Consider the following 20,000-nt stretch of genomic DNA (forward strand, 5'->3'; position numbering starts at 1 on the left):
ACAAGCGTGGGAGCCCTCTAATTTTTTGGTCACTTAAAAGGGGCAATATAACTTTTAATTTCACTTAGAATGAACCCTTTTGCTAAATTCTAGGACCAATGGGTCAATACGATCCCCCCTTGAAAAAAGATAATAAACACGCACCTGTGATCAGTCTTCTGACAAAAAATACAAAATTCCACATTTTTTTAGATAGGAGCTTGAAACTTCTACAATAGGGTTCTCTGATACGCTGAATCTGATGGTGTGATTTTCGTTAAGATTCTATGACTTTTAGGGGTTGTTCCCTCCTATTTTCTAAAATAAGGCAACTTCTCAGGCTTGTAACTTTTTATGAGTAAGACCAAATTTGATGGAACTTATATATTTAAAATTTGCATTAAAATACGGTTCTTTTGATGTAACTATTGATATAAAAATTCCATTTTTTAGAGCTTTGTTTAGTTTTTGGTTTCTCTTCTTGCTACAGTTGGTTACCAGGAACTGTTTGATAAGACGCTTTTTTAAAAGTGCCAAAAAATTTTAACGTAGAGAGCGAGATGTTGAGGAGGGGTGATCCCCTTCATATGCGCAATAATTTCTGTCCGTTACTAAAAACTTTAGTGTAAAGAGCAAGGTGTTGAGGATGGGGTAACCCCCTTCATCTGCGCAAAAATTTCTGTTCGTCTCTGCTCTCCTGTTCTCCTTACTTTTAGTTTTAAAAAACATTTTTTTTAATTAGCAGAAAAAACCAATTGACCTATTAAATATGATGGAGAAATTTCATGGCAGAGCCATATTTAAAATTAGTGACTAATTAAAATCTGCCTTTCAGATGAAGTGGGTATTCAGCTGAGGTCAATTAATACGAACTTGGTTGATCGAGTTTGGGGTACAGAACAGCCACCATATCCTTCAGCACCAGCATTTGTCCATGAGATTGACTTCGCAGGTTAGTATTATATTATTAATTCATTTTTTATTACAAAAAATAGCCAGAGTTGATTTTAGTGTCACCGATAAGGCTGAGAAAGAATTAGAAATTCCCTTAATATAATGGTGTTAGAAAATTATCCAAATTTGCTTCTTCTTTACAAGGAAAAAATTTAAAGTTTATTTTTCCTTCCAACAGACTAAGTTTGCCAATTTTCATCATCAAAACTCTCAGGCGTTTTCCCCCTCCTAAATTAAAAAAAATAAATTTTTACAGACTGCAATTGAAGGGGACAGAAGGCTGAACGGTATTTGCCCCTATTTTTTTACTCTCCTCTCTTCAAAATTTAAAGAATACCCATATAGGGGGTATTTTCATTGAAAAATACCTCTCTTTTAGCAATTAAATTGAGCGACAAATTTGCCCCTTCCTCCTGTTTATTTTTTCGTGATTTTCGTGAACGCACACCGCTCTCCCCAACTATCTCAGTGTATGACATTCTTTGCTAATATAAATTGCTATTCAATAATAATTAAATAAAAAAACACGTTTTTTCAACCGAAAGTAAAGAGAAGCATTATAACTTAAATCGAATAAATTTTTTACGTATATAAGGGGGGATGCCCCCTCCTCAATCCCTCACCCGTTACACTAATTCTTTTTAGTGATTTAAAAAGCTTTTTATACAAGGTAAAAGGTCTTTGTGTTTCTGGGCTAGTTCTTAAAGAATTGGGACAAAAAGTTAAAATTACCGTTACGAGCGAAGAATTATGAAGAGGAAGCCTCTTCATACGCGGAACAATTTCGATTCGTTTAAGTTTTAACATTACTCCATACTTTCAGTTAAAAAAACATGTTTTCTAATATATTTTCTAATCGTTTTCACTCCATGCCGAGAAACCCACCTGTCCCTGCGCGGAAAATTCCCCTCGGATAATTCCATTCAAGTTAAAATTTGTCTGGGAAATTCTTCTTCTTCGCCCATGTAAAGTTGTTCTCACAGAAAATTCCGTAAGAGAAAATCCCTCACACAGAAAATCTCTTCATGAACGAATCCCCCCAGACAGTTTCTTCACTCCTGAATGAAGGAATTGTTTAGGGAGGGGTGGCTGAAAACCTCCTCCTGACATTTCCCAAGAGCATTCTCTCTACATGTAAAATTTTGCAGCCAAAGAGAAAGTAAGACAAATAAAAAGAATTACATAAGTGAATTCAAGAAAATTCTCCCCATGTAAAGTTTCCCCAGAAAAATTTCCCTGAGAAACTTTCCAACCCAAGGAAAATTATCCCTGTGGACCCCCCCCCCCTTCCGCGAAGAGAGCTCTAAAAGCTTTTTGCAAATTTCCCAATAACAACTACAAAATATAAAGAATGGGCAAACTGCATGTGTTAAAGCCCATTCCCCAGGGACTGGAGGGGGGATCATATATTTGTCAAAAGTAGGCTATAGCTATTCGATCTTTCAAATATCAAACGGTAGTCTCAAAACCTTCATTGAATGTCTTAAGAGAAATAAGGGGTGCGGGATGTGGTCTTGTTTCCTTCCAATCTTTTGGTCCCTTAGAAAGGACACTAGAACTTTTCGTTTTCGATTGAGTGAGCCCTCTCACGATCTTTTGGAACCATTCTTTTGATACGATTACTCCCTGCAGGAAAAAAAAACCATCAAACAAAACCAATGAACAAGCATGTGTGATCTTTTTTTTTGCAAAAATGCAAAATTCATCATTTTGTAGATAGGAGCTTTAAACCTCAATTTCTGGGCTCTCTGATATGCTGCATTTGATGATGAAATCTTCATTAGGATCTCTCAAACTTCTGGGAATGTTTTCCGCTTTTTCAAAAATCAAGTAAATTCTTCCAGGCCTGTAGCTTTTAATAGTTAACATTAAACTGAATGCATTTTATATTTTTGAAATCAACATCAAAAACTCATTCTTTTGATGTATTAATTGTTATCAAAATTCCCTGTTTTAGATTTTAGATGAGTATGTGACTGAATCATTCCTTGCTTACAGTTTATTTCTAGGAACTATTTCATAAAGCTTGGCTACAGTCATCTAAATAGATACAAACTTCTCTAGATAAATTATATCACTAAGTCATATAATTAACATCAGTGTAATATGGAATATTAAGATAATACATATTTCGAAAAAAAATTAAATGAAACAAGAAATTCATCTCAGAGTTCGGAACGTGAGCTCATTGAAATAATTTTGTGCCTTCAATAAACAAAAAATAAAATAAAAAAAATTAGGAGACATAAATATGCCTACTCAATGAACCCCTATTTCATTACATATCACTGTATGATTTTTTCAAATTTTGACGACATTTTGCTGTTTTGTCAAATTGTTTTTAGAAGTGAAATTTTATTGGGGGAACAATATTTTAATTTTTGATGACTGAACCAATGAATTGATTACTCCTAGATTTTTCATTTAAAATAACAATTAGCATCCGTACGAGTTTTCTCAAGAGAAGGACACAAATTGAAATTTTTATTATTTTTTTGTTTTAACACAGAAAAATCTAATGCTAAGGTTTTTTTTTTTAATGCAGAGACAAGGATTTCAAATTCTTCAATACTGTAATATTTCCACTTTATATATCCTTTTCTCTTCCCCATAAGTAACTCATCAGAGTGCATTTCCGTTCTCTAGGCCTGTCATTCGGTGTTCTTTAGAAGACATATTATATACACAGTCGTTTCCGTTTCAAATAAACATAAATCTAATTGCAGGCCGAAGCTGGCAAGACAAACTAGGTGATATCCGTGAACAATTGGTGAAGAATGATGCAGATGCAATCGTTGTCACAGCTCTGGATGAAGTTGCATGGACGCTGAACCTACGCGGAGCAGACATACCGTACAACCCTTTGTTTAGGAGTTTCTTGGTTATTGATTCTACAAGATCTGTTCTTTTCACGCCAACAGAGAAGGTCACCGGCTCTGTCTTAGATCATTTAAATACACGCAATTGTGGATCAGCTGTTTGTGTTGAGTGAGTTGATGCAGAATTTCTACTGCTTAGGTGAATTAGATGAAAATACGATTTTTTTTTTAACCAGTAACAAGGAGCAACTTTAAAAGTCAAAACGAACAGAAATTATTTCGTACATGAAGTAGTCTCCCTTCTCCTCAATAAGTTTCTCTTTACTTTAAAGCTTTTAGTAATTTTATAAAAAGCTTCCTGTTCTAATTAAACGGCCCTTGTCTATCAGAAGCTGTTCTTAAAAAATTGGGACAAACAGAAAAACTTCAATTGTAGCCATAGATCTACTACCCGAATAGATATTAAAAAACAGTACTAAAATACGAAAAGTATTGAAATACAGGATCATTTAAACAACTTACTAGAATGCTAGCAATCACTGACGAATCCAGGATTGTTTTTCAAGGGGAATTTTTTTTTACCGGGGGTGTTATGAAAAAACTTCACCAGAAGCATAAAAAGTATGTTTATACGCATTTTGCTACTTGGTTACGAGTCAGGCAAAAATATTGGAGGGGGAGGGGGTCAAACCCGATATCTCGCTTAAGTTCTGGAAGATGTTTCCCTCTTTTTTCGAAAATCAGGTAAATTTTCTCGGGCTTGTAGCTTTTGATGGGTAACATTAAACTTAATGAACCTTATATATTTGAATCAGCATAAAAATACAATCTTTTGATTTATCTATTGTTATCAAAATTCAGTTTCTTAGAATTCCGTGTTACTATTGGGCCGTCACTCCTTACATTTACCAATAGTAATGCTAATGTCATATAATGTAGATCTAACTTTAGCTGTCTTAAGAATTGGACAAATATAGTGTTTTCAAACTAAAAAGGATGAATCTATTCAATATGGTCGTATTTTACGTCGGCGTGTTTCAGTGTAAGATTTGTGCAGTTACTTACTAGCTCACTGAATATGCGACTTGATAAGTTTGTCTGGCAAATTGTCTTCGTTAAGTGTCTGTGTTTCTGATATACAAAATAATTGTTGAAGAATAACAATCAATCTAATTCTTTAATGCTTCAGAAAAAAAAGTTGGAACACCAACTACGAAACATCTTTTTTTATCCCTAAATCAGGCCAATTTTTCGCATTCAGAAAGTTGCGTGCAAGTGACAACTGCTAGAGACTGTACTGCCTAAAAAGAATAAAAAGGCCTCAATCAACTGTGTTAGTTACAGCTCAGAAAAAAAGCTGAAACGTCAACTTCAAGCATTTCTCTGTAAATTAGGGAAAATCAGCCCCAAATGAGCTTTATTTTTATGCCGCAGAAAAATAGCTGGGGCACCAATAACAAGTAATAAAACATGTATTTCTTCTTAGATCATGCAAAATCAGCAAACACAAGCTATTCTTCGATGTCACTAAAAAAGGGGGGATGAATCGTCAACTACATGTCGCGAGAGACGCTTTTCCCCTAAAACAGTAAAAATAACAGAAAATACCATTAAATTATAGATAAACATATAATTGTAAAAACTAATTTGATATCTTGCTTGCAGTGTCATGGAATATGAAACCATTAATTCAGTTTTAACAGAAATGGCTGTCGCCTGGGAGTATGTAATAATTCCAAGGAGATATAGCTACTCTGGTGGAGCTAGCTTTTCAATATATGAACTGGTAAGTTTCATTATTAATAATATTCTATTTTTAATTTATTGCCTACAAGGCTGTATCAAGTGAAGGAGGTTTGACCCCCCCCCAACCCGAAATGTTTGTCCAACTCGTAAAAAACGTAACAAAAATTAATAAAAACAAATTTCTTTTATGCTTTTTTATAGCTTTTTTTTAAAAAACCCCTTCGAAAAAAATCCATATGTAAGCCCCCCCCCAAAAAAGCAAATCCTGGATATGGCCATGGTTGCTTATCATATTTAGTATGTGTATTTTGGTTCGAACCCAGAGGCGCCATTTGGGGGGGGGTCAGGGGTGGGCAAATGCCCACCCTAGATTTTCCAGGGGGCCCTAGCTTCCACCACAAAGGGCCCTTTTCCGGCCATAATTATCCATTATGTCCAACATAATCCATTCTGTTCAAATGGTTTGAACTAACTGCACGCCTATTAGCCAAAGAGCGTAATTACCTGACGACCCTTGGGGTGATTACGCTATTTGCTATTAATCATTGTAAACTTTGAAAGTAGGTTAGATTCATAATAAAAGTCTCAAGTTCTGTCAAATGCCCCATGCACACCCCAAGATTTGGCCCAAATGGCGCCCCTGTTCGAACCTGATGCCTAAGCCGCACTATAGTCATATATGTCAATAGATTGACTGATCTAATATTCTTGAAAACAAATTGACACAATCAAATGTGTCAATAGTTGATTATTTATTTATTTAAGTGGTATTTCATTAGTTTTGTATATCTGTCAGTAATCACTTATTATTCCTTAAAACCTAGACTTGCGAATGATCCATGTTCTTTGTTGGTCCGTGCTTTACACCAGAGATATAGAAGCAAGTAATTGAAGTGTTGAGATCCTGCTTTTAAATCCACACTAATTGTCCCTTATCTATTCTCTACCAAACTAGCATGTGTTTTTTTTTTTTGTCAGATTCAGCATACATATAGAAGAAACGCGGTTCATGACACTAATTTCTTCAGTTTAAACTATGTGTTCCCTTTGAAACAAACAATTTTACGACACGCCCGTAGCTGCAAAATGCACAAAAAAAGACAGAATACTTAACATATTGGATTCATTAGGTTCATATTCATCTAGTCCCCAGGCCAGAATAATGGTATATAGGTATTACTTAGACTTTGTCTTGGGAAACAATCTAAACTTACTTTTAAAAAATAGGGAAATCGCCCATTTTCAGCGATTTTTGACCAATTTAATCTACACAACCACGTGGACAAAATTTAAGAAATGTCATACGACAGATGGAGAATGTTGAATCTTAGTTAAGGAATTATACCGAACTTGTCTGTTTTCGTTTATACATGACAGCTGAGAGAGAGCAAATAAATAACATACCAAAAATTGCACAGGGAACATGAACTTTAAGAACAATCTGCCTTAAATCTTTGCTCTGGTTGGTCAATCATTAAAATTACGTTTAAAATTTTAACCTTACCCATCTGAGCGAGGTATAATATTGGCTCTGCAGTAATGCATAACTTTGTTAAAATCAACAAATATGACTACAGTCTTTCTTGAGCATAACTCTTTAATAATGATTAATACCACAAAATATTGACAAACTTAAGAAGTTATTAGAAAGTTTTCTGTTCGTTTCCTTGGCTTAAAATATACGGACTTTCAAAACAATATTAACATTATAAAAAAAAATTATTGTAAATTTGTGGAAATAGCAAGAAGATCCCTCAAAAATAAATTAGAACTGACCGCCTACGAAAGAGAACTTAGAAATACATAATGTAAACAGTTATCTTTGGCGGTTTGCAAGCTATTGCCTACAAGAAAGAAAATATTTCAAAGTTTAGAAATACTTTAAGTATAACCATGTCAAAAATGTATTGTTTAGTCTAGAATCTATCTTCTTCAGCTAGAGAGAATGATAGCAAGGCAATTGAAGACCAAACATAATACTTGTGAATATTTTTTTCTACTATTCTGTTCAAACAAAGCTTACTGTTGGAGAATAACGTTTTCTTTCTTGTTGTCTAGACAAGGCATGAAGAATTAGTCGTATGACGTGTAAAATTACATTCCGAGACAATAGTTCGGTCTGTATAGCGTCCTATATATATATATATATATATATATATATATATATATATATATATATATATATATATATATATATATATATATATATATATATATATATACATATATATATATATATATATATATATATATATATATATATATATATATATATATATATATATATATATTTATATATACCTAGCACGGGGATACCATAGGGAATTTATGGTAGGCATGCAACTTGCCTGGGTAGGGAATTTAAAGTGCCGAAACCCTATGGGGAAGTGTATATTCTCTTGATGAGCCCATGTGTTGGGTTGTTGCCTCTGAATCATATGCCTTTTTATTGTTTTTTTTTTTTTTTTTTTGGTAAATGACGACTTATACTTACTGACGACACGACTGCCTGTTCATGAATTATTCTTTATGGTTGATTGTGTATGGCTATGCTGTTTGGCCTGTGTAATTGTATGGGTGAGTAGGGTTAAGGCCTCATTCAAGTACTGATTCATATTAATCACTAATGTAGGAAAACAGTCTTCCTTTTCTCCTTCTGTCTTCCTTTTTTTTGTGCTGTTGCATTGGTGATTTCTCTTTTCATATATATATATATATATATATATATATATATATATATATATATATATATATATATATATATATATATATATATATATATATATATATATATATATATATATATATATATATATATATATATATATATATATATATATATATATATATATATATATATATATATATATATATATATATATTACTTCTGATACTAATGAAGGAAGTTTTTATGGGAGAATTATCATGCTCTGCTAATGCATAGACAGTACTTTATGCTTATTTCTCCACAGGACAGATTCAAGAGTTTCTGACGCTCTCGACGAAACTATTTCTTGGTGCCCATTCCCCCAATAATCCTTTGGCAGGGAAGAAATGCTTCAAATTCTAGTTATTATGTGTTTAGATTAGTTTTGTTATGAAAAATAACCATGAACTGAGAAGGGTATTAATAAAATATTTAAATCAATGTAAATAGACTACAAAAATGTAGTAAACGTAAATTCCGTTTGTTCTACTTTCACCACCTGCTCTCATTGGAAAATGGGGCACTTCTTTACCAACGGACAAGGCACCCCCCATAGATCCTGATGCCCTACGTAGTTGCCAAGACTGCTTAAATAGTAGAGCCCTGTGTCTTCATACATAGAGTTTAGCTATTAAAAGTAAAACTTTTTTACTGCTGAAAAGCTCCCTTTCTTTAATTCTTGTTGTGTCTAATGTCCCTATCGAGCCAGGGATTTCAAAATTGACAAAAACAAAATGACAAAAAGAATTTTCATATTCAGAACTTGATTAACGTATAAAATTGCGTTCGGTAACTATGGAGCTAGAAGGCTGAAATACTTTTGTCCGAATCAGGTCGGGGCTCTTAATTTTTATGGACTTCACTTGCCTTTCCAACACATCAAGTAGGTAGCGTCCAACTAAAATACTATCTTGAGTATACTAAATCGTTGTTGCAAAGTGTGTCAAGTACGCCTAATGATACCTTTTTAGCTAATGTTTAACTAATGGTGCACATTGGCCTATGTGGTTCACGTGATTGCAAACAAGCCTCATTATTTTGAGAAGAGATTTATATTGTACAGCCTACCTCAGAGCTATCACTCCCCAGTCTTCTTGCGTTTACTGAGCGCTGGTCTGAACAACCCCTGTTGCTGGGCTTCTTGTTCCGATTAAAATAAATTAACAATTGAAGTTGCTTAATCTTTGATATAGCCTTAAACTTGAATATGCGGTAGGTACTTCTAATAACGTTCACCGGTAAACGACACACTTTGCATTTGCATTTATGAAAGATCGCTGAATGGAATTGTATGATTAATTTACCATATCACATTCACAGCCTAAAGGTATAACAGCTAACAGCTATAACCCTATTAGTGTGGGTGATAGAGGAAACCGACAGACGAGTGTCGGGATCTTTGCCAACTGAGAACAACAAAATATCCTATGACTTGGAAGTCTCCAGATTTCCCCCACTTTGTACGGCGATGATGTTTTAGTGACAAACAAAAATTACAGTTGAGACTATATCTTAGTCAATTAAGTACCTTATTAGGAGTTATCTACGTAAAAACATAAAATAATTGTTAAAAAAACTATTTGTATTCGGAATTGGTTGAGGCTCTACACACAAAGTCTTATAGCTTATTTTTAGTAGCCCAGTTTGTCTATGGTGTGGTTTTTTCAAGGTTTCGCTACTCCTTTCAATAAAATTCTCTGGCAACTGCCCTCTCTTTCTGCCAAATGGGATACCGTGTATGCCAATGTTCTTATTCTCGATTCACTTGTTTATTGTTTATTGATGTAATTTTTTCTTCTCATTTTAGATTCCTGAGACCAAAGTTGTGCTAATGCCATCTCCTGTTATATTTCTGAAGGCCAAAAAGAATCCGACTGAAGTAGAGGGCATGAGAAGAGCGCATATTAAGGATGCTGTGGCTCTTTGCGATTTTCTGGCCAAACTTGAGAAAGAGGTACGAAAAGAATGATCTTTTTTTAGATGGTAGATAAAGTAAATTAAAAATATATTAGTTATGAGATATTAGGGAAGTCCCTAAAATTGAATGCTTTGAGGTGGACCTTATCAGGTTAAGAAAGAGGAGCCAAACAATTTTTGTTTTTAGCAAAAGTTTTTTGGGTTTATTAAATTTTAATTGAGAACTGGAGACGAGTCATAAATATTAAATTGAAGTATATGCGACTTATTTTGTATTTTCGCCTAATCTTTTTGATTACTTTCTTGTTTTTTTCTTCAGAGAGAGGTGGAGGGACTCAAAACCTTGTCAGTGATACATCTTGATTTAAATTTTAAGCATGGTAAAATATAGTTCAAAACTACCCTGCCAGTGTAAACGAAGATGATCTAACAGCAACTATTTTTTGGATAAAACTATGGTTCAAGGCCCAGATTGCCGGATAGATACAGTTTAGTTTCTTTCTGGGTTGTTAACAAGTACTATTCATAATTGTTGTCAATTTAACATATTAATTGTTAGCAAGTACTGAAGTAATTTCGTCACTTTTTGTCACAGGAAGTGGTCTTTCTTTGTTTGCACGTTTGAAGTAACAAAGAAGTTTTATACAGAGGAAGTGGCACCAGGTACTAGATAATTTAATAATAAAATGCATAAATGAAATATATTTGTAGACTGCAAAATTCTTTTAGTCTTGCATACTGAAGGCTTAATTTGTGAAGTTTGGTGTCTTTCGATAGTTCAGATTTAGCTTTATCCATCTATCTCATTGCTTTTTAGAAATTTAGTGTGTACTTTTTTGTGTTGATTGAAACACATGATTAAAAATGTGTGTAAAATGGGAAATTAAGAACATGCTTTTATTTTTTAAGCAAACTTAGATGATTCTCTAAGAAATATTCTAAGTAACATTATGATTCCGGTCGTCGAACAGATAGATATGAGACTAATGAATCGAGCAATATAGGTTTCTTGTTTTTTTGGCAAAAGATGCATCTGTACCTCTCAGCCTCTCAGTGAACGTCGTCAAGCAACAGCTGTTTTTTTATTCCACACACAGTTTACGACCATGTTATACCTTTTAGATTAATTTCAACTTTTAGGTGAAAGAAGGTCAATATTGGGACGAAGTCAAAGTATCTAAGGAACTTGATGAATATCGAAGTGAGCAGGCCTTAAATCAAGGCCCCAGTTTTAGAACTATTGTTGGTTTTGGCTCTAATTCTGCCATTATCCACTATAAACCTTCAAATAGAACAAACAAAGAAATTGCTCGAAACGGAAATTTTGTTCTAGATTCAGGAGGACAGTATTTGGGTAAGAATATGCATGCTTTGTCAAGACCACACTGGATGCGATTTCAGGCGTTGTCAACTTAGCACACTCTTAGACCATTTTGACTGTCTGTGATCAGAACGCATTGTCTTCAAAACCTGATTTTAATTTAATGGACCTTCTGTTTAGACTGATAAAATCCAAAAAATAACCAAACAGCGTTTTTAGGATTCATTCCTAATAAGGAATTTATTCTTAATTATTCCTAACATCATTCTAATTATTCTTAATAATTATTCTAATTTATTCCTAATTATTCCTTATTAGGTTCGAATTTCAATTATTGCAAGTAACTTCAATCCCGGGGTAAATTTAGACCTACCTTATAATATTATTTTTTTGCAAAGTTGGAAGTTATTCAGGGATAGTGTCTAGGGTTCAAAATACTCAACGAGCATCTTTGTTTCCGTTTTTTCAAGGCCTCAGGTGTGGAATTTTCTATCAGAGGGTATACGACGGGCAAAAAATGTTACCCAATTCAAAATAAGTTTGAAACGTTACCTTCGGGGAAGATATTTTTTTCTTTTCTTTTTTTTACTAGAAAAATTTAGATGTATAGTTGACTGCAAGGATGGAAACAACCACCATTAACAATCAAACAGATGATGTTTGAAATAATTTTTCGGTTAATCTTAACTTTAAATTAAGGTTCATCAAGCCTCAAAAGTGTCTAGGTCAAGTAATTTCAAACTAAGAGTGTTCAAAACTTTTTACTACTGTTAATGTGTTTCTATTTACGACCGTCAATCCTCTTTTGAGAACAAGTATTGCTTTTGAAAGACCTGAATAGGTTTGGCTAGATATTTACCTGGAGTTTTAATTTCAATTATTGATGATAAATCAAATTTCTAAAAATTGTAGAAGAAAATTATATTCATAAAAGATACTAGAAATTAACTTTATTTTTTTTTCGGTTAGGTATTTCCTTAGATCTAGAGGGGATAATTTTTTTTAAGTTTTTTAATGAAAGTACCAAAAGATATTTTCTAACTAGGAATTTACTCTCTCTACATCCTCCCCTCGAATTATAAGCTCCTAGACTGAAGTGTCTAATTTGAAACAAGAGCTATTAAATAAGTTATCGGACTAACTGATATTTAAACTTCATTTAAGCCGAAGTAACAGAAGAGTTTCTGAAATAAAAGTCCGAGTCAAGGCATACCTGCCTGCAAAATTGGTTCTCATTCTCCTCAAAGAAGGGGAAAGGGTTTGAATATGCTTTTGCAATAACGTTCTGATTTGCAATAACGTTCTGATCTGAAATTTTTATAACTTAAAAGTTATAAAAATTTGCAGTTAGGACTTATGTCTAAGAGGAAAAATATTTTATGACTTATTTAAGCAGCCCATCTATCTCAGCGTATACATCTGTGAATAAGCCTGAAATAGTATCCTTGGTCGGCCATTGCGCTTTATGTGCTTATCACCACTAATTATAAATATAACTTCACTTGTTACTAACGCTTATAATTGATCTACGCTAAAACATGGTTGGGAAAATTTGAATCTAAGGGTATATGTTATCATAGGGTTGCAACTGCCCGCTTAAATCACTTAGTTAAGCAACCCATTTATCCTAGCGTATACATTTGTGAATAAGCCTGAAATAGTATCCTTGGTTGGCCATTGCATGCGCTTTACATCACTAATTAGAAACAAACCTTCGCTTGTTACTAACGCTTATAATTGATCTTCGCTTGAACATGGTTGAGAAAATTTGAATCTAAGGGTATGTGTTTCCGTGAGGTTGCAATTGCCCATTACGCGTAGATATGATTTTTTTTTTTTACCTCCAATTGTGCCTTTTAACTCTACTTCAAGTGATTTTGAACAAGCCTTTTGCCCCAGTTTGACGTTAAGTTGTTTGCTTGTGCCTTTATTGCTTAGGGGCACAAGTTGTGGCTTAGAGAGCTGCCACTATACATTATAACACAAAAATACCACTTCAAACGGAGCTACCACTTATTTCTTCCGAGACAAAGACTATTAGCCTTAGAGGACGACAATGTAAAACTCTGAAACATATTTTGAACGAAATTTTATGAGGGAGGATTTCCCAAATTACATATTTCGGGGTCCGTTTTTCCCCTAAAAAAAAAAAAAAAAAAAAAACTACTAAATGTTTTGTTGTCATATATCCTCGGTAATTTCTTATAGCTATAAGAATAAATTTTCATCCAAGCATATTTATTATGATATGAACGTTATAAAAAGGACCACAAGGAAAAATCACGACAACGATTGCATAGGGAGAGTAAAAATTCAGAGAATCAACAATTAAACTTTATTGTTTAGCTCGATTTCATTCCTGGAAAATGATATAGCAAAAAAAAAAAAAAAAATCAAAAAGTTGAGCGGACGTAATTTTCATCGATTTTAGTCAAATACGTGCTTTTGTTACCAAATAAAACATTTAGCTGGTTGATGACCAGATACCAGCTGTTTAAAAACAAATTCAGACCATTAACTAAGAAAGTCTGACAAAAAACCAGATCCATGAAATCTATAACATTGCAAAATGCGAATTCTGAAAATAGCTGTCGTCTACAAATGACTCCCAAGAACTACCGAAATGTGCAGAAAACTTAAAAATTAGCATTAAATTTAAAACGTACATTGATAATTCCAAACTAGACTTAAATATCGCCACCAAAGCATTTTAGGTATTTCTATTTTAATATTGACGTGGTCAACCTCAGCAAAGAAATAAATATAAAAAATCGCCAAAAAGTTGAGTGTCTCCATTCCCATTTCTAAATATGATGCTAATAATCAATCAGTTCGTGGTAACGAACTGTGAAACTCGGAATTTTGATGTTAAAAGATACATCAAAAGAATCAGATTTTTATGCTGATTTTAAATATATAAATTTCATCAAATTTAGTCTTTGTAATCAAAAATTACGAGCCTGAGATAATTTAATTTATTTTGAAAAATAGGAAGAAATAACCCCTAAAAGTCATAGAATCTTAACGAAAATCCCAACATCGGATTCAGGGTATCCGAGAACCCCATAGTAGAAATTTCAAGCTCCTATTTACAAAAATGTGGAATTTCATATTTTTTGCCAGATGACAGACCACAGGTGCGTGTTTTTTTTTCTTTTCCCCAGGGGTCATCGTATCGACCAAGTGGTCCTAGAATGTCGCAATAGGGCTCATTCTAACGGAAACGAAAAGTTCTAGTGCCCTTTTTAAGTGACCAAAATATTGGAGGGCACCTAGGCCCCCTCCCACGCTCATTTCCCCCCAAATTCAACGGATCAAAATTTTGAGATAGCCATTTTGTTCCGCATAGTAGAAAACCATAATAACTATGTCTTTGGGTATGAATTAATCCCCCACAGTCCCTGGGGGAGGGGCTGCAAGTTACAAACTTTGACCAGCGTTTACATACAGTAATGGTTATTGGGAAGTGTTCAGACGTTTTCAGGGGGATTTTTTTGGTTTGGGGGATGAGGCTGAGGGGAGGGGCTATGTGGGATGAGCTTTACTTGGAGGAATATGTCATGGGGAAGAGAAATTCAATGAAAAGGGCGCAGGATTTTCTAGCATTAGTATAAAAAAATCAATGAAAAATAAACATGAAAAAGTTTTTTCAATTGAAAGTAAGGAGTAGCATTAAAACTTAAAACGAACAGAGATTATTAAGCATATGAGTAGCTCTTAAAATACTTTAGCATAAAAAGCGAGGTATTTAGGAGGAGATAAATACCTCGCTCTTTATGGTAAAATATCTTTAGTAATTTCAATTATTTATTCTACGGCCTTTCTGATTCAGGGGTGATTCTTAAAGAATTGGGACACAACTTAAGATTTAGTGTAAAGAGCGAGGCACTAACGAGGGGACAAATCCCCTCATATACATAATAAAAACATAAGAATATAAAAGTTTGTTACGTAAGTTAATTCTTAAGTAACGTAAATTTCTTACTAATAAAAACGTTCGTTAAAAATAAGAAGTTCTAGTTGCCTTTTTAAGTAACCGAAAAATTGGAGGGCAACTAAGCCTCATTCCCCACCCCCTGATTTCTCAAAATCGTCTGATCAAAACTAAGAGAAAGCCATCTAGCCAAAAAAAATTATATTGAAATTTCATTTCAATAATTTATGTGCGGAAAGCCAAAATCAAACATGCATTAATTCAAAAACTTTCAGAAATTAAATAAAAAAAAAGATTTTTTAACTAAAAGTAAGGAGCGACATTAAAACTTAAAACAAACAGAAATTACCCTGTATATGAAATGGGTTGTCCCCTCCACAATCCCTCGCGCTTTACGCTAAAGTTTGACTCTTTGCCACAATTCTACTTTTTAAAACAATTAAAGACTTTAGCGTAAAGAGCGAGGGATTGCGGAGGGGACAACCCATTTCATATATGCGGTTATTTCTGTTCGTTTTAAGTTTTAATGTCGCTCCTTACTTTCAGTTAAAAAAAACTAGTTTTTTTTTATATTTAATATACTGATAAAAGCAAGAGCATAGGCTTAAGCCTGAACGATAATAATAATACCTCGGACTACAGGCATTTAAATTCTGTATGCTTAACCTTATTCCGCCTAGCAATGATTTAACGCGTTGGGTGCTTTTGGGGGTTTTTAATACCTAGAATAAATTTTATTTAAATATCGATAATATAAGGTCTGAACAAATATATTATGTCTTATGTTGATTTTGAGGAATCTCTGGCTAGTGCCCCTGCCAAAATCCATTCCCCAGTGAAATATCGGCATGTGGTAAAAGTTTTACAATTTCTTTTACTTCAATAAATATAATAGTAGAGGAGATAAATAGGGAAAAGTAGTCTATCAACTCGAAGTTCAAGCACGCATCTCAAAATGAAGTTGCTTGTTTTTCCTGTCTGTTTTTCATATATTATAGGCGGTCAAGGTACTCATTCAGTGCCAATGACAAAACTAAATTTAGAATTAATGACTATATCTGTTTTCAGCGACTTAAAAAGGAGGCTAGGACACAAATTCCCTGATGACCCTAATTTCCAATACATTGAGAGGCTCAGTGGTCAGAGCTACTACTAAAATGAGCTTGTGGGGACTAACTTAACCCCCAATTAACTCAGAACCCTTCAATCAAACCAAAAGAAATGGTATTGTATATATAGAGCCATAAGTAAATAAAATATTTAGCTAAATCAAATTACAAAAAAAGCTTTGCGCCCTTCTCGAGTCTAACTTCAGTGCAGATAAGGGTCAAACTGCACTATCTTATTATTATTTCTTCTTATCAATGGCAAAACTGAGAGTAAAAATAAATTCTGTAGTTGTTTCCTATTATTTGAAAAAGACCCCAAGACAGGATTTTTGAAAAACTCCAATTTCCTTTTAAACTTTAGCCAGCATAGGTGCTAAGCTTGGAGGAACTCACAGGATATATTTTCCCTCAAAAATATTGCTTATGGGGACTTTTTTCCCCCGAAACCACTCAATACGGCTTGTGCATAACAGCACAACAGCTGTGGGTGCACACTATGAGAGGTGCAGAGGTCAGAACTGCCATAAGAATATTACTTGTGGGGACTGACTGCCCCCCAAATCACTCAAAAAGGTTGAATAAACTAAAAGATATTGCGTTTCTACGTAGAGAGCCATAAGTAAATACACATTCAGCTCTAACGGATTATAAAAAAAAAATGGCACTTCTTGAGTTAAACTTCAGTTAGAATAAGGGATTAACTACAGTATTTTAATAGGCAGCATAGGTACCAAGTTTAAAGGAGCTCGGAGGCTAGAACTTCACCAAAATATTATTTGTGGGGACTGATTGTCCCCAAACTACTCAAAATGGTTCAATTAAACAAAAAAATAATGCATTTTATCTATGGAGCCATAATTAAATGCAAAGGATTAGCTCCAATACCCTACAAATAAAAAAGGTGCCCCTTTGAGTTTAACTTTAGTTTGGGCAAAGGTAGGGTGGCAATATTGCTTCCTATTCATCGTCTTCTTCTTATTTTTTTTTTCATTTGTATTAATCAATGATAGGAACGATTTTTATTAGCTTCCTTCACCAAACGCAACTAACCCTTTCTAGGTGCAAAGTAGTGTGACATGGGATGAACTAAAAGTTGTAGAAGTGTTGGACGAATTTCGTAGTCAGCAGAATGAAAGCATGGGTGCAAGTTTTTACACAATAGCTGGTTTTGGTGCAAATGGTGCTGTCATCCATTATGAGCCAGCACCAGAAACCAACATGAATATTGACATGAATGGATTGCTTTTAATAGACTCCGGTGGACAATATCTGGGTATAACTAACATTTTTTTTTAATTTCACTTTTCTCGGAATCGAGGATATTTTGCAGTTTTTTGGATATTTTTTTATCTTTTGAAAATTGTGAAGTGTTCATCGTGGAAATTTGAAGCACCAAAATATTGTACAGTCATTGTTGCACTATTTAATTAAATAGCTGGCATCGAATGGAGCTATAAAACAAACTTAGAGGTGTGAGATTTTCTTTTAATTTTCTTGTAAAGTTTAATTTAAGAACTTTTGTAGCTATCCATCTTTTTTTCTGTTTTTTTTTATATTTATGTTTCTTCTTAACTATTTTTGTATGATCTTAGACAAAATTTGTTTTTTTGACACTGAAGAAGGCTTTACAGAAATTATTGCAAAAATTGTACTTTTCTAACATTTTAATTCTTCTTCATAAGGTATTTTCTACTATTTAATGAAAGTTTGATATTTTTTAACTTCACTAATGAGCTATCTTGAAAAATGGTTGGGTATTTTAACTTCCCGAGAAATACCCTAATTTTATTTTTACAAAATGTAAAACAGGTCTGCAACATGCTTATTGCATAGCTGACAAGTGATATCAAACAGTTTGTGGTAAAGAAATGTACTAAGGAGCGACCCGGCTCAATAGTAACCGAAACTCTAAAAACATAATTTTAATATCAATAGTTGCATCAATAGAATTTCATTTTAATGCTGATTTAAATATATAAGTTTCATCAAGTTTAGTCTTACCCATCAAAAGTTACGAGCCTGAGAAAATTTGACTTATTTTAGAAAATAGGGGTAAACACCCCCTAAAATTCATAGAATCTTAACGAAAATAACTTAGCTGGATTCAGCTATCAGAGAACCCTACAGTTGAAGTTTCAGGCTCCTATCTGCAAAAATGTGGAATTTTGCATTTTTTGCCACAAGACGGATCACGGATGCGTGTTTATTTGTTTGTTTTTTGTTTTGTTTTTTTTCCCCAGGGGTGATCGTATCGACCCAGTGGTCCTAGAATGTTGCAGAAGGGCTCATTCTAACGGGAATTAAAGGTTCTAGTGCCCTTTTTAAGTGACCAAAAAATTGGAGGGCACCTAGGCCCCTTCCCATGCTCATTTTTCCCAAACTGACCGAATCAAAATTCTTAGATAGCCATTTTATTCAGCATAGTCAAAAAACCTAAAAAGTCTGTCTCTATAGAGACATTAAATAGTTTTTTTCTCTAACTGAAAGTAAGGAGAAATATTTAACTCAAATAAATAGAAATTATGTGATATATGAAAGTTGCCCCCTCCTCATTACCTTACTTTTAACACTAAAACTGTTTGAACTTAACAAAGCGTCCTTTCTAATTAGATGGCCCTTGTGTTTGAGTTTCTGCTCTTAAAAAATTGAATACAATTCAAACTTTAGCGTAAAGAGCAAGGTATTGAGGAGGAGCCAACCATTAATATACTTTATGATTTCTCTTCGTTTTGAGCTTCGATGTTGCTTCATACTTTCAGTTTAAAAAGCTTATTTTTTATTTAATTTCTTATTTTTTTTAATTATGTCGGTAAATCTGAATCATCCTCCATAAAATATATCCCACTTACGGAAAACTCTTCCGGGAAAACTTCATCTAACGTAAAGTGCATCTCCCGTTAAATTCCCCCAGACATGTCCATCCTTACTGAAAATCCCCCCTCCCGTAAAATTTCTTTCGGACGATTCAGCCAGAAAAATTCTCCTGGCATACTTTCACGTCACAAAAACTATATTTTCTAATTGGTTTTTGTATCACTCTGGAAGTGTCTCCTTCCGTGGAAATTTTTATCGAAAATCAAAATACGTCGAAAATAGCCCTCAGGTATTTCTCACCGAATATCTCAGTTTACTAAATTGAGTTGGCAAAGAGAATGTAAGCCAATCGAAAAGAAGTTCTTATAAGAATTCTGTCAAATCTTTTCAGTGTAAAACTTCACCTGAAAAATTTACCCGCCCCCCTCCGAAAATTTGCCTTCCCAAGAATGTTTCTTCCTATAGAAACCAACCCTAAGCACAAGATCCAGCCCCCCTCCCGAAAAAATTCTATATACTTCCCAATAAAAAAACCTACTCGTCAACAATGGACAAGTCTCGAGTAGTGTTGGCATAATTACTTTGACAGGGTACAACCCCATTCGAATCTTGACCCGACACTATTTTTAAGAAACTATTTTTCAAGATACAGGTATTATTAGTCATCTTCAAGACACAGATGCTTTTTATATAATAGGAA

The 20,000-nt window shown here is 33.7% G+C and overlaps 1 protein-coding gene across 1 annotated transcript in view; it reads left to right on the plus strand.

Moving 5' to 3' along the window:
• LOC136034085 (xaa-Pro aminopeptidase 1-like) overlaps positions 1-20,000 on the plus strand; it is a 127,969-nt gene that overhangs the window by 73,085 nt on the left and 34,884 nt on the right. The window contains exons 11-15 of the mRNA XM_065715213.1: positions 815-931; positions 3,660-3,921; positions 5,418-5,538; positions 10,013-10,159; positions 17,546-17,759. Coding sequence (XP_065571285.1) covers positions 815-931; positions 3,660-3,921; positions 5,418-5,538; positions 10,013-10,159; positions 17,546-17,759 — 861 coding nt within the window. The remainder of the gene's footprint in view (positions 1-814; positions 932-3,659; positions 3,922-5,417; positions 5,539-10,012; positions 10,160-17,545; positions 17,760-20,000) is intronic.

The sequence above is a fragment of the Artemia franciscana genome, chromosome 2 (genome assembly GCF_032884065.1).
Source record: "Artemia franciscana chromosome 2, ASM3288406v1, whole genome shotgun sequence".
Lineage (NCBI taxonomy): Eukaryota > Metazoa > Arthropoda > Branchiopoda > Anostraca > Artemiidae > Artemia > Artemia franciscana.